General features: G+C 35.4%; 1 protein-coding gene across 5 annotated transcripts in view; it reads right to left on the bottom strand.

Moving 5' to 3' along the window:
* Positions 1 to 218: 218 nt before the first annotated feature.
* The window catches only part of TNKS2 (tankyrase 2), a 65,786-nt gene continuing 49,753 nt past the window's right edge, over positions 219 to 16,251 (bottom strand). For 3 of the 5 annotated variants that reach the window (XM_032136906.2, XM_032136891.2, XM_058436211.1), the window contains 6 exons: positions 15,422 to 15,542; positions 11,638 to 11,735; positions 11,106 to 11,180; positions 9,215 to 9,320; positions 7,120 to 7,306; positions 2,038 to 4,776 (listed from right to left, as the gene is read on the bottom strand). In XM_032136906.2, coding sequence (XP_031992797.1) covers positions 4,551 to 4,776; positions 7,120 to 7,306; positions 9,215 to 9,320; positions 11,106 to 11,180; positions 11,638 to 11,735; positions 15,422 to 15,542 — 813 coding nt within the window. In that variant the 3' untranslated portion in view covers positions 2,038 to 4,550. Of the gene's footprint in view, positions 4,777 to 7,119; positions 7,307 to 9,214; positions 9,321 to 11,105; positions 11,181 to 11,637; positions 11,736 to 15,421; positions 15,543 to 16,251 lie in introns of all 5 variants that reach the window. The other 2 variants (XM_032136912.2, XM_032136898.2) reach the window with 2 other exon arrangements.

Consider the following 16,251-nt stretch of genomic DNA (forward strand, 5'->3'; position numbering starts at 1 on the left):
TTATAGTAACCAATTATTGGCAAGTACAATGCTTAGTAGCACAGATAGAAAATCATTTATTACTCTCAACAACCTTATAAAGTGTTACAAAAATCTTAAAAGGTTACATAATTTGTTCAAGATCACACAGATGGTGAGGGGTAGAATAAAAATTAAAATCCATATACATCTGACCTTATAGCCTAATCACTTAATCACTATTTATTCACCCAACAAAAAATTTACTGAGGAACACTATGTGCCAGATATGCTAGGTGCTAAGTCTACTGGTATACAAAGCAGATGTGAAACCTTTCAAATTATCTGTGAATTATCAGTTTCTTTCTAAGTTTCCAATCCACTGCAGGCCAATATTTCAATTAAAAATTAGAAAAAAAAATTACAACAATGTCTTGCTCTAAAAGTTTTTAAAAGTTTACCCTTACTTTTTGTATTCATATCTCCATGGGCTGGTAACAATATCAGTTTGCAGACCAATCCTATCTGCAGATCACACCTTTGTATAGTGCTGCTTTATAGTATATGGGCATACTGCTTTGAGGGGCTCTGTATATATTTGTGTTATGGAAATGACAGCTGTGGGTGGGTGACAAGGTGGAGACAACACTTCTAATAATAATGGCTTTATGTGAAGAGCAGTAATTAAGTTATTTTAGGTCATAGCCTGTCTAAACTAGTCAGCACAAAAGGGTAGGAGGTGTGGAGACACAGGAGACAGGGAAAGGCATATTACAATTTAATTTTATAGAAGTCTGACAGTTCTCCTGGTGACAAATGAGTACCACCACTACTTGCTTCCTTTGTCACTCTAGTCCTGTAATAGGACAGCAGGTAAAGGCACAGTCAGGAGTAGACTGTAGGAGCTCTGGGAAATCTGCATGCTTTCTTGCCTCATCAACCTGCAAACAACTGGATCACAATAAACACCTGAGACTGGCATGCATACTTGAAATAGCAGCAAATACTTCCATATTACTCTAAATGAAATAGGAACACAGCTGCTGAAATGTATTTCAAAGCCAAAAGACTTAAGAATTATTCGCACCATCATTCTCTTATTATGGAAATCAGGGAATTGATTACACACAAGGAAACTTAACATACTGAAGTCTAATATACATATGCGATTACACTTTCTTTTAATAGCAATAAATACCACTAACTTTGAGATTTGGAAACTTATTAAGAATGTTTTCATACGACACAGAAATAAAAATATATTCCTTTTTATAAGTTAAGAAGATTAATTTCCCAGGAATGAGCTTAAAGGTTTACCAAAGTTGTGCTGAATAGACTAAATGTTGAAAGCATCTCACAGCTACTTTCATTTTAATGAGCAAGTACAGCTACAATATTCAATATTTCAAACTTCAAACTGCATTCTTTGTCACTATTAGACTCAGAACTACATTGTTTCCCTGCAATTGTGGTTTATTGTAATCTTAATTCATTTTCTCAAAGACCATTCAACACATTTATACTATTCCAGTAATTACCATGCTACCCAGAAAAACAAGTGAACAGTTTTATTAAGAATTAAATGAGGGTATGGAATGTGATACAGTACAAGTAAGACACTGAAGATGGGTATAATAGTACTACTTGCACAAAAAGTTAAATTTCACTTCAAAAAAAAAATCACAAGACAAAAGAAAAACCAATTCCATCATTATAAAGTAAGCTATTTCATGCAATGTACTAATACTCCCCCTCCCCCCAAAACCCCAACTTCCCAACAAACAAAAAGCTATCTGAAAATACTGCCATGCTAACATATGAACCACGGTATATTCATTCATGGAAAAACACTCATTAAGCAATGGATTAGATAAAATAACACAGTTTGCAGTATTGTAAACTCATAGACCACAATGATTTCACATGAAAAGCAATTCCAGATTCACTCATAGGGTGAGTAATATGGGCTACATAGTTGAGAGAGAATGTAAATATAAACCCCATTAATTCTCTCATTATCTTCTAATTATAAAACCTGGAAGCTTAGATAATCTGAAAAATTCATATAAAATTTGGCATACTCCACTTGTGTTCCAAGAAATGACTTTAGGATATTTGTAATTATTAGTGAACTGTATAAAAAGCACTTCAAGATCAGGATTTGACTTCTTAAATAATGATCATAATTTACATCACAGAAACAACTCCAGAAATGTATTTACTCTGATTAACTCTTACTCAGGACAAGGAACATGATTTTCTAGCACTTTATGTACAAGTTACTGCAAAGGGCCAGTTAATTTACAGGCTGAATAAAACGTAAAATAAAGGTGAACTGGTACAGACAGTGATGGGGAATGTCCTCAATAAGTGAGTAAAGATTTTTCCTCGACTTTGAAGGGAGCTCAAGTCAACAAACAAAAGAGACTGCCAAGCCACAATGGATGTATGTCTCTAACAAGATGCTTAAGCATGCTTCCTGGAAAAGAGTGTTACATTAGAAAATAGGAATGGCATTTTATGGGACAGCATTTCCTTCTACAGCTGCCAAACTGAACACAGGCCTGGTCACCATATAGTGCACAAATTGAGAGCATATTTCCAACTGGGCATAACATCATGGAGAGAAAACCCAGGAGCAAGAAGCACCTGTTTCACTGCACTTGCCCATTCAGGAGGCCTGGAGGGGACTGAGACAACTACATTTTATAGTTCTGGGTTAAGTTTACCCATGATGTATAGATTGGCTATAAACACAGCAATAAAACCAAGTAAAAAGAACAGGAAAAAATATACTTAGGATAAAAAACTACCCAGTCCTGTTTGTGATTTTTTTTTTCCCTTTAGATTTAAGGTAATTAAAATAGACTGGGAAATGATTTAGGATTACCCTTCCCACCCTGGAAATGTAACATCCTACTTACGTTCCATGAAAAGAACACAGTAATTGTTCAACAGCAAGATTTAGTTTCTCTAAAAAACAGGAGCACTTTGCCCTAATTTTCACAGAATGACTTTAGAAAATTTTCCAACATGAAAGCTAGAAATTGAGGCCAGTAAAGAAGCTTCTTTAGTAATCAGGATCTATCATAGTTAGAGCTCTTTGGAATGTGTCTTATACATACAAAGGTATCACAAATTAAATCTTCACCATATTCATAAGTTCTTAAATGAGAAAGATTTCTAATGACAGATAAAGGCTCCCATCGGCAAATGAAATCTGATAACTCAATCTTTCCCAACTAACAACTCAACATAGCCTCTGGAATCAAATGTAAAGATCACTCAATCATGACGATGTAAGATGAAGTACAGATGAACAATACATATGAAAAAATTTTGTAAACCGCTGCAGTTCTAAAACAGATTTATATTACAAAGCAATGTAAATAAATATTGGGCTAGTACAAAAGCTCTTATTTACAGTTTTACAAATGAAATTGTATTCAGTGTAAATGCTGTGTTTTAAAGAACACAGTATTGTATTAGTAAAATGAGTTCTGTTGAGGGCATTACAGTTTGTTAGAATCAATGCATAACATATAAAAGGTTCAAGTTAACTCTGTTTATAATTTAGTACAGACAACCCAGTTTAACCTGGAATGGCATCTGTTAAAGTGCTGAAAAAACAGGAAATATTTAGAAAACACTGTACATTATTAAAGCTTTATCAAGTCAGAATGTTAAACTTCGTTCACATTTTCATCCTTTTACCACAGGCCTGTGGGCAAGATTATTTTTTTCAGCAAAGGAGTAATTTGTAGAGGCCACTGCTGCTTTGATGATTTTAGGTTCAGTGGAATTAGCTTCTTAAAATAACTATTTATCCATCGACCATACCTTCAGGCCTCATAATCTGGTAAGTAATTAAATACTCAGGATAAGCCTGGAAGAGAAAGATAAATTCAAATAACGGTACAAAAATTTTCTTGAAAGATAAATAGACTTTCCGTAAGTATTCCTAATCTTAGGGAGGAGGTTCTAAATTACTGTTGTAGATCAGAATCATCTAGGGACATTTTCTCAAGACATCTTTACCCTGACTACAGTTCTTTAGATTTTCAATCAGCAAGTCTAGGCTGAGTACTAAGTTCATAAGTATCAGATAAGACTAAAATCATGTCTGATTTTAGTAACTGAGGTGATTCCGATACCTACCCCCAATTCACAACACTGCTCTAGAACTACTTTTGGCTCTCACTGACAGCAAAACACAATTATATACTTTGCTACGGACAGGCTGTTAAATACAAGATTTCAATTATTTGTAAGAGCTAAGAAAAATCCGAAACGATTGGCAAAATTTGAATAAAGTCTTATTGTTTTTAGGAAATTTACAATTGAAATAGTTAATGGTAAAGGGACATGCCCTGCAACTTACTCTCAAACAGTTCACAAAAAAGTATGTACACACACAGGGAAGCAAGGAGAGAATGATGAGAAAAAAAGAGAACAAAATATTAACATTTAGGAAATCTAGGTAAAGGTTATATAAGAGAATTCTCTTTATTATTTCCGTAACTTTCCAAATCTGAAATTATCTCCAAATAAAATTTTTTAAAAATCCAGTTAAGGCAATATGTCTTGTCAATTCAAGAGATTAGTAAAAAGTTAAAGTATGCCTCTCTATCATTTTTGAAGACGAACAAATAAAACATTACCTGTTCTCCTCTGTAAATAACATATTCAGCTAATGCTAGGCCATTTACACTGGGCCTACCAGTGACTGAGTGATGACCTGGAGGAGAATGTGCCATTTTCATTGCACTGAACTGCAGGAAAGACTTTCCCAAGGTTACCCGGCAAAAGAGCAGCTGCCTATAAAATGAAAAGGAAAAGATCACCCTGAAGTCAAATTTGATACATAAATATGACAATGTGTGGACACGGTGTAAGTTTTAAAAATTTATTTATACATAAATACTTATAATTGTTTTTATCATTTCACCCCTAAAAGAACTTTTTAAGAATGTCTTCTACTACTCTTATTAATGAAATAATTTGTCAATTTAGTTAGTCCTTATTTTAACTATAAAATCTGAAAAATGTAATAACCTTATAGAGATGCAGACTCTACCACCTTGTTTGTATCTCAGCAAAAAACAAAAGTCACTGGCCAAGTGGGAAGGAGAAGGTTTAGCAGACTTCCATTAAGTGGCTTGCAAAGTTGGACACATATCTAATTAAGTCCAGTTGATTTTACCTTCAAAATATATTTGAAATCCATTTACTTTTCTTAATTCTACTGTCGCTATTAAGTCAAATTACTGAAATATTCACCTGGACTATCATACAATGGCTTTCTAAACCAGTCTTCCTGTTTCTTCTCTAATTCCTGCCCAAACTTTTCCCATCCAAGTAATTAAAACAAACAAAAATTAGATCAAGTCACTTTTCTGCTTAAAACCTTTTAGAGGCTGTCACTGTACTTGGGAGAAAATCCAAATTCTGTACAATGGCTCCAATTTCTTGAATCTCATTTTATGTTCATTATGCCCCAAGCACATTGGTTTTCTTTTCTTCACAAAAGCCAAACTTCCTTTATTAATGGTCCCCATCCATAGAATTTTCTCCACCATTGGAATGGTATCTATTTTACCATTCTTCCACTGGCTGATACCCACTCAATTTTCAGACTTCAGCTGAAATGTTACTTCCTTAGATAGGAAGTAAACTGGTGGTCTCCCCTCACCACCAGTTTCAGTAGATTACCCTCTCACTCCTCTCAGGCACGTGACTGGCCTTTCTTAGTTTCAAACAACCTTTTAGTATTAAAGTCATTGTTTCTTTTTAGAAGATAACAAGAGATTTCGGTAGACCAGTTGATGGTTCTATCTTCCAAAGAAGAGGGAGGTATTAGAATGTTGCTTATTACTAATAATCAAAACTATTTAGCCTTCACACCATATATGACAAATAAAAACAGCAGTGTTCAATTTACAGGAAATTACATGCCTCCTAACCACTCCAATTTATGATCTAAAATAGGAGTGGGATGTCATACATAGGAGGGCCTACTGTGTACTACCTCTGCAGGCCTAAATTTAGAGGGATAACAGTAAGAACAAAACAAACACAAAGAAAGAATCTGTTTCCCTCCATGACTGCAATTCTTCAGCTTGGAAGCCCTTTGAAATCAACTAGGAAGCTTTTAAAAATTCTAATATCCAGATCATGCCCCAGTCCAATTAAAAGAGATTCTGTGAGGATGGGACACAGGCATTAATAGTTTTTTAATATTCCCTGGGTGATTCCCATGTGCTTCCAAAGTGCAAAGTACTGCTCTAGGGGTTTTTTATAGATCAGTGGTCAGAAATACAGCGTCACATCTGGGAACTTGGTAGAAACTCAAATTCTAGAGTCCCACCCCAGATCTACTAAATCAGCAACTGAGGAGGTGGAGCCTAAGAATCTGTGATTTAAACAAGCCATCTAGGTGATTCTAATGCACGCTAATGCTTGATAAACTACTGATCTATATATTCAATAAGCAGTGCCCTGTCGAATAAATCTCAGGAATTAATCTTACTAGATTTTTCAAATGGCATTACTTTTTGCCTATAAGGATTTTATAAGTTAGGGACAAGTTACTTAAATGATTTTTAACAAGTGAGTTAGAACAGGTAATTAAAAGTGGAAAAAAAAGTGCAAAGTAGTTATTTGATTATTATTTCCTTTCAAAAAGGATCAATGTTTTAATTTTAAGTTCTTATAGTAATATTGCAAATTGAGAATTAGGATCGTATCACAGTGGAAAAGAGGCTCAGGCACTGCCATCAAATAATTAAATTTGACAAATAATGCCATTTTAGCATTTGAATACTAGATTTTTTAAAGAGTCCACAGAGTCCTACAATACTCAAGGGCTACAATAAAGCCTCTTTCATGCCTAATGTTACTTTCTACTCAGTATGCTTTAAGGCACCAGATATTCTAATGATTAAATTAGTCAAACAGGTCAAGTGCTTAAATTATAATTGGCCCATACGGATCATTTAATAAATATTAGCTATTATTATAATTGGTGAGAGGGCCAAAAGCAATCTAAAACATGCCTAGCTTGCATTCCTAAGGCTGTCCAACATAATGCTTTGCCCTCAAAAATGTAACTAGTTCTTATCTGATTACCACCAAAATAAATGAGAACAAGTGATCTCTTACCTGTGGCAAATGTAACAAGATCTGTCTTTGTGAACTGGACACCCAGTACCTCCTCCAATTCCATATACATATTGATTGCTTTTGGAAGAGTTTTCAGCAAAATAAATGCCAGCTCCAAACATACCACCTATGTATGCATGCCTTTCATCAAAGCCTTTGTGGATAATTGCATTCACAAAAGGAGACCCTGAAACACATATAGATGGGTAACAATAATTTAAAATTTATTTTAGAAAAGTAAAAAACTAGTTTTTTAGAAATTGAATTCTTAAAATATACAGCCCCACCATAATAAAGCCAAAACGAAAAAGGGTAACAAGTTAACTGTCAGCCAGCTATTTTAGAATAAAGAACTGCTAACATCAACTGATGTTTCTAATAGAGTGCTGGTTCATGTGCTAAAATAAGGACACAGATTGAACTAGAAAAACAGATTACTTGAAATATCAATGTAAGAGTTACTAAATGCCAGACTGCAAATCCATAAAAATCTAAAACCAAGAGGCTCATAATTCACTTTAGATAGCAAAGCTAAATGTAATTAGGTCTTAGAATGATGCCTATGCCTGTGTGCTTTTTTGAAGATATCAAGTGGCCCAAGTAGACTTTCACATTCTTTTTTTAAAAATTTTTTTGAGATGTAGTCTCGCTCTGTGGCCCAGGCTGGAGTGCAGTGGCATGATCTTGGCTCACTGCAACCTCTGCCTCCTGGGTTCAAGCAATTCTCCTGTCTCAGCCTCCTGGGTAGCTGGGACTATAGGTGCACACCACCACACCTGCCTAGTTTTGTAGTTTTAGTAGAGACGGGGTTTCAACATATTGGTCAGACTCCTGATCTCAGGTGATCCACTCACCTTGGCCTCCCAAAGTGCTGGGATTACAGGTGTGAGCCACCGCACCCGGCCCAACTTTCACATTCTCTTTCTTATACCTCTTCTCTTCTATCCTTCCACTTCTGCCTTTCATCAGTTGTGATACAAGATTCTATCTGCAAATGTGGTGCTTTCCCTCACCCCCTGCACGTTGACTTCTCTCTCCTCTTTCCTTGGGAGTGGAGTAGGGTAGGGGACGGAAAAAGTCAAAAAACCACAGCTAATTCATTTATCAAGATCATGTTCCCTTTCCACAGACAGACAGGAAAATATACTGAATTCTACTTTACAGAAATACAGATGAATAGAATCATTTTTTGAATTAACTTAGGAAAACCAAAATTATTTATATTACAAATTAGAAAAACCACATTATAACCATCACGTTAACAGATAAATATGCCCTGTGTCAAGAGATTATCATGATAATTATTTAGGATTCTGGAATAAGGAGTGCAACATGTTTAGATTCTGCACATGAATCCATTCTGTTACAGACATTCTCCCAGGGTATTATGAAATTTACTGTGTTTTAGAGAACTTTACAGGTCTCTAAAATTTTTCTGCAATCAAGGACAAATGAAGAAACAGACTGGAACTACTATGGGTAATGTACTTGAAGGCCTCATAAATACTACATTAATATGTTTAACTCTGCTAAAATTTGAAAGACTAATCAACACCTGCCGGCTTATAATACAAAAAAAGTAGAAAATTCCAAGAAGAATAAGTAATTGTGCTTTCAATTCAATTCTATGGTTTCAATTCTACAGTCATCAGAAACCTCTACAGGTTCAATAACAATGGCTCTTTTCAAATTGTGTCGGTTTGATACTTAGAATCAAAATCAGAATAGGATGTACACCTTCTTCTGAGGTGATTCCCAGGTCTTATTTTTAATTCAATCAACTAGTTAAAAGTAAAACACAAAATTTCTTAGAGTGACCATAAGCAAAATTTACTATTTAAAGAAAAAAGGAAAAGATAGTCAACACTCTCATTTCTATTTTTTATTGTGGTAATCTTATTTAAAAACAATCCATTATAAAATACACAAATTCAAAAGAAGTTGAAAATATAAATGTGAAAGCTACAGAAATACTAGGTTTATTTTAAAATAATGACATAAAGAATATATAGGCTTATTATTATTTCATATCTGAACAAAAAAAAACTATCCTAACGTGGAAGACAGTGGTAGAGTCGGTGGGGAGGAACCTTACCATGAAATAGCATTCGTTCATTGGCATGGTTGTGGTTTTCTTCAGAAACTTCTTTTCTCCGGTGAGTATATCTTTCCCATAGTTTCTTGTTACAAACCTTCTGAATCTATAAAAAATAAACCAGAAAAATCAAATCTTTAGGAATTACTTACTGATTTCTTCATCTAAATCAAACATGGGCCATACATTTAGCTAGAAGGTAGGCAAAACTTTTCTCTGAAATATAAAATGTGTTATTTTAATCAACTAAAAATACTTCATCCCAACCATAAAGTTGGAAGTATAGCTACATTTTAGAGATTAAAAAAATTCAAAGAGAAAAAGGCCATATGTGAAGGTCAGGAATACTGTTAATTTATTAAAACACTTACATTCTTAAATTAACTTAACTTAAACTATTAACTTAAACTATTACAAAACTTCAACTATTAACTTAAAACTATTACAAAAACACCTCCAAATCAGACATGCCGAATTTTTTCTGTATAAAGTACTAGAAAGAGAAGAGTATCCTTTTTCCCCCAATGTATTTGTCTCAGAGCTCCATATTAATCTGTTTTAAATTAAGAATATTTGAAATAGCATCCCCCACCCATCAACACACACACAATTACTCCCTCGACCTTCTAATTCAGAAAATTTTTATCTGCAAAAGATTTTAACGTGGATATCAGTCTCATTAGGAGTATTTCTAGGAACAAAATTCACAATACTACTGTTGTTTCTTAGCTGTGTTTAAAGGTGCTACAGCCCCCCTGCTGGTTCCTAGAGCACACCTGGAAGCTGATGGTTTTACTCTTGGCTCAAATAATGCAAAATATTGCCACAGATGTAATCAAGGACCATAACTGTCACAAATAGATCTCATTTATGCATTAAAATGGAACAACAACAACAACAACAAAAAAAAACCCTGTTTCATCACTGAAAAAATTTTTATTAAACAATGCATGAAAATACCTTTATTAGGGGAAGGTATCTTTCTCAAATCCAACTACTTTAGAAATCAAACACACAATCTCTCTCCTCCTCTCACTCCTAACAAAACTCCACACATTTTGTTAATGCTTGTAGACAAAGTGGACTTGACTGAAATGTACCTGTAGTAGGCTGTATTTGTCTGATTACATATTATACTCATAGTATGTTATGAAACAGTAATACAATACGGCTCAAAGATTTGACACTGTTCAGAGTTTAGCATTTGTGTATTAGAAAGGCATTTGTCACATTTTAATTCTGTCTTATTTTTACAATTATTAGGAATATACTGCATCAATGTAGTTAATACGAATTCATTATGCATCAAGTATGGTGTGCAGTTTTGATTACTATAGTTCATGAAAAACATAATGTTGAAAAAGTTCCTAAGAAGAATAACTGAAATCAGTAAGACAGCAGCCACTAAATGACTCAAAACAATTTAAAATATATTTTTTTGGAAAAGATGAAGAGAGTACTATTAAAATTTATAAAAAGATAATATATTTAGGGACTTTCAGAAACCTGTAGTCAATCAGGATAAAAAAATAAGCATTGTATGACTATAAAGATGGTATCCGCCACAAAAAAAATTCAGCTGTTACAATAGAGTACTTTAACAGTACTTTAAATAAAGTATTGAACCTATAGTATTTAGCATTACCCCAAGATAAAGCATAACCCATAAACTTGAATATGTTCAACAAGAATTGAATTATTATCCTTTATTAAAAATAGCACAGGGATTTGGAGAATATTAACCTTCTAAGGGTATCTTTCTTTCCCAAAATAGTCTCTGATGCCAAGTCAAGGACTTAACAGGCTAGATTAGATTCTTATAAAAGTTACTTATGGGTTCAGGCTTTGAAAGCTATGGTCTCAGAAAACTTTACCTTCACTAATTTATTACCTTGAGAATATTGTATCTGTTGAAGATTCCACCTGCATGACCTCCATCTCTGTGCTCTCGAACTGTACTTTGCATCTGTCAGAAAAATGGTTTGAAATATATGTGCATTAGCATTTGTGTATTTTCTGATTTGGGGAACATGGTTCTTGACTCATCTGATTCTACTTTTGAGAATACAAAACAGGTTTTAATATTTTTGTTATTCAAAGAATATGAGGGCTGGGCATGGTGCCCCACTTTGGGAGGCCACGGCAGGTGGCCTGAGCTCAGGAGTTCAAGACCAGCCTGGGCAACATGGCGAAAACCCTCTCTACTAAAAACAAAAACAAAAACAAACATAAAAACAAAGAATATGAGTCTTATAAATTCATGGGTAATATTTTCTAGAGACAGTTATTAGATAATCAGCTTGAAAACAGAATTTATAGGTGAAAATTATATAATGCAAACTAAAGGAAGAAAAAGAAACAAGAGGATACAAAGTGAACTAAATATATAAGGCGAACCTACTATTGAAGTTATATGAACATACCTCTTCCTCCACAGACTGAAACTCTTTATCATCAGGAGACAGATCTATAAGAATTGTTCCACTACCAGAAGTGTTCAAAGTTAAATAAGGGTTAAGACCTATGAAACAAAATTTGAAGGTAGAAAAATAAATTGTCAATAAACAATGAATATCAAAACCAAAAATAACCACCTAATTTTTCTGATGCTTACTACCAATTTTTTTTTTTAAACTTTATTTTTATTTATTTACTTTTTTTTTTGAGACAGAGTTTCACTCTTGTTGCCAAGGCTAGGCTGGGTGATCTTGGCTCACCACGACCTCCACCTCCTGGGTTCAAGCGATTCTCCTGCCTTAGCCTCCCGAGTAGCTGAGATTACAGGCATTCGCTACCACGACTGGCTAATTTTGTATTATTAGTAGAGACGGGGTTTCTCCATGTTGGTCAGGCTGGTCTTGAATTCCTGACCTCAGGTGATCCGCCCGCCTCAGCCTCCCAAAGTGCTGGGATTACAGGTGTGAGCCACTGCACCCGGCTGCTTACTATCGATTTTAAAAACATTTCATAGTGTGATAATTTAGATATTTAGAAAGGCTGAAAGTACAGAGTTCCTCTGCACCCTTCACCCACTTTCCCCTAATGTTACCATTTTATATAACCATAGCACATTTGTCAAAACTTATTAACTAAATTATAGATGTCATTTTTTCACTAGTTTTCCCCACTCATGTCTTTTTTTGTTCTAGGATCAAAACCAGTACACATACTACATTGCATTTAGACTACTACTTTTTGACCTGACAAGTTATAAGGGGTTTTGTGGAAATATTTCAGAAAATCTTTCTCTTATCTCCTATTCTTAATGAGTTTGTAACACATTTTCTTCTTCAAATTACTTTCTTTACTAACTACGCAGTCCTTTCAACATTTAATCTCTTTCTTCTTTGTAAATATGAGGAAGAATTATGACAGAAACTTGCATAGCCTCAGGTAATTTTAAATCACTCTAGAATGAGAAATCCACAGTTTACCACCTATTGAATGTATATTCTGTCCCATAACAGATTGTTTACCTCAGCAATGAATTTGTGATATTTTCCAAATGTCAATGATCAAGATAATCATATCTATTTTTGTATCTTTACTCTTATAAAAGCTTTTAAAATGGAATTTTAAACAGAATTTTCTAATTCCTTTGGTGTATTTGTAGCACAACTCTCTCCTTTAATCTCTACAACAATATCTCCAACACTGCTGTTTCCCCATGTAGGGGCCAAATCCTTTACAGCTGGGTTAGTGCATGGAAGTTTGTCTCTGGAGATGAAGAGCACTATTCTGGTTCAAAGCTATGGTCTGAAGAACAGGACTACTACCAACATGTCAATGCTAATAAACACTTACAGAAGTGGCTGAACTGGGGCCGGGCGCAGTGGCTCAAGCCTGTAATCCCAGCACTTTGGGAGGCCGAGGCGGGCGGATCACAAGGTCAGGAGATCGAGACCATCCTGGCTAACATGGTGAAACCCCGTCTCTACTAAAAATACAAAAAATTAGCCGGGCGTGATGGCGGGCGCCTGTAGTCCCAGCTACGCGGGAGGCTGAGGCAGAAGAATGGCGTGAACCTGGGAGGCGGAGCTTGCAGTGAGCCGAGATCGTGCCACTGCACTCCAGCCTGGGCCACAGAGCAAGACTCTGTCTCAAAAAAAAGAGAAGTGGCTGAACTGCAATAATCTTTAAGGATTATGAAGAGCATACGGAGAGTATTTTACAGAATAAAGACTGTGACAAATGCTTGACTGAGGCATCTGCAACATATACAAGATGATGTTTATCAATACTGAAAGATCAGTATGGTACTAGTCATCTACTGACTTGATGCACTGAATGATAGGTAAGGCTGTTAAGTCAGCATGATAGATTGTTAGAAGATCATCACAGGCAGCTACCAGTTTCACTTTGCAAATCAGGTGTTAAGTATAGAATTCCTGTTGGTTGACTAACATCAGGTTGGGGAAAAAAAAAGAATCTTGGCTTTGAATGAACATAAAGAAGATGGTAACTTTATGTAGGAAAGTGACCCTGATATACTAGATCAGACACAGCATTTTGTCTCATGACGTTTCTTCTTCATATAGGAATGAATGTTCCTATCCAAGTGGAGCTGGATGTATCAGAGTGACTACAGGACCAGAGGTGGCATGGAAGTACCTCTGCCATTTGGAGGCAATGTATCCATTTCTGTCATTGAGCCTTTCAGCTTTTCAGTGCAGCCCTAATAGCTATGATATGTTTAATATACAAATACTGCCTGCTTTCCTTTTCTACCCTGCCTCTTCCCTAAAAGACTCTTGTTATCCTGGTACTCTAACATAATTGTTATCATACCAGATCAGTATTATTCCAGTAGAGTTACAACGATGGTCTACAACTGAGGGTTCTAGTTCCTCATTTTTAGTGCTAATTATATTGTATACTAATATTTCAGGAAATCATGGACTTTCCCTCCTCTTTATCTTATAAAAATTTGTCCTCTATACTAGAAACAGCCAAGACCATATTGCACTTTAAAATATCTTATCCTAGCCCCTATCAGGCAGTAAAACACATCTACCTTTAATTGAGCTTATTCTAAAATACCAGTTTAAAGTATTCCTTAGCTTGAATCATCTACATTTTTAGAGGTGCTCTTATTTCTTCAGAGGTGGACCCCATCCTGGCTAGCATACATTCATTCCTGAAAATATCTTCATTTTTACTGATGGAGGTTTCTCTTTAACTCCAGGTGTACAGCCAGGACATTCAATTATTGGATATTTTTGACCCCAAGATAAATCACTTCCTCAGTTGAACAATAAAGTTAAATGTGGTTTTGACACCTAAAACAATTCACCTTTTTATTTTTTTATTATTTTTTTGAGACGGAGTCTCGCTCTGTCGCCCAGGCTGGAGTGCAGTGGTGTGATCTCAGCTCACTGCAAGCTCCGCCTCCCGGGTTCACGCCATTCTCCTGCCTCAGCCTCCTGAATAGCTGGGACTACAGGCGCCCGCCACCACGCCCAGCTAATTTTGTATTTTTAGTAGAGATTAGGTTTCACCATGTTAGCCAGGATGGTCTCGATCTCCTGACCTCGTGATCCACCTGCCTCAGCGTCCCAAAGTGTTGGAATTACAGGCATGAGCCACCACGTTCGGCCACAATTCACCTTTTTATACCCAGACCTGGTATAAGGTGTTAACATCTGCTGAATAAATGCAATTTGCATTTTCCTTAAGCACCAACATTAAGGAGAAATAAAAATATTATTCAACTTTGTTTTGTTCAATTTCCTCAGTTGCAACATTATTGCTTTCCAGTATTTTCATCCCAAGCGCTTAAAATTTTATCTACGTAAGAGATCTACTACAGTACTTTAAGGGTTAGCCTGAACACTTAGTTATTATCTATTATATTACCACAAGAAATGAGATACCTAAGTTTCAGACCTTTAAAATAATACATTTTTAGAGCTAGAATAACTTCAGAAAATAATCTCAAACTAACTTATTTTCAGGAGCTAAAACAAGTCCCAAATTTCTGAACGGTCCAGAAATTTTACTTAGGTTCACATCGTTAACAGCAGCAGCTCAGTAAGTTTAAGTTAGTGGCACAGCTAAGACATAATCCCAGTTTCCTGAATCCTAAATTAGAATTCTTCCTATTAAACAGATTCTCTCATACATATTTTTAAATTATAACTTAGTACACTGAGGGTTGCCTTTATGCAAACTGTTAAACTGACAACAGCAATTATTAAAATAAAATACCTTGTTGTCCGGAGATAAGTCTCTCAACTCCTTTAATTAGTTTGTGCCTATGTCCATAAGCATTGATTCCAATCTCCTTCAGCTCCTTGTGCCCCATCTCAACTAATACATCCAAAGTGATCTTACAAAAGAGGAGGAAACTACTTAGAATGCTTACTTATTTGGTGGACAGTCATATATTGGTGTTTTCATAATATATAAGATCCATACATTTACTCCAGATTATTTTAAACATTTCTAAAAATATTATTTCCATTTAGCGTAAGAACCTGAGCAGAACTAAAATGCAAAACAAAAACGCGCTTTCAAATTAACCACATTTAGGTATTCTATTTTATCTCTTCCATAATACTTTTCTACCATCACTCTACATCCAACCCTATTTATATAATGTCTTTCAATGGTTCCTGCTGAGTCTGGACTATGCCAAGTGGTACTTCTGCATCACTGTTCAAAGTAACCCTTTTACCTTTAATACAGTAATACACTATGGCTTCATGAAATTGAAGCCATTCTTTAAAATCCTGTTTTACTTACACACGTTCCATGAAGCATTCCCTGATAAGCCTAGCTCACAGTAATCTTTTCCTTCTTCAAATTTCTGTTTTTTTATTTTTGAGACGGAGTTTCACTCTTGTTGCCAAGGCTGGAGTGCAAAAGTGCAATCTCAGCTCACTGCAACCTCTGCCTCCCAGGTTCAAGCGATTCTCCTGCCTCAGCCTCCCCAGTAGCTGGGATTACAGGTGCCTGCCACCACGCCCAGCTAATTTTTTGTATTTTTAGTAGGGACAGGGTTTCACTATATTGGCCAGGCTGGTCTTGAACTCCTG

This window comes from Hylobates moloch, unplaced genomic scaffold (genome assembly GCF_009828535.3).
Source record: "Hylobates moloch isolate HMO894 unplaced genomic scaffold, HMol_V3 SCAFFOLD_3, whole genome shotgun sequence".
In the NCBI taxonomy this organism is placed as follows: Eukaryota; Metazoa; Chordata; class Mammalia; order Primates; family Hylobatidae; genus Hylobates; species Hylobates moloch.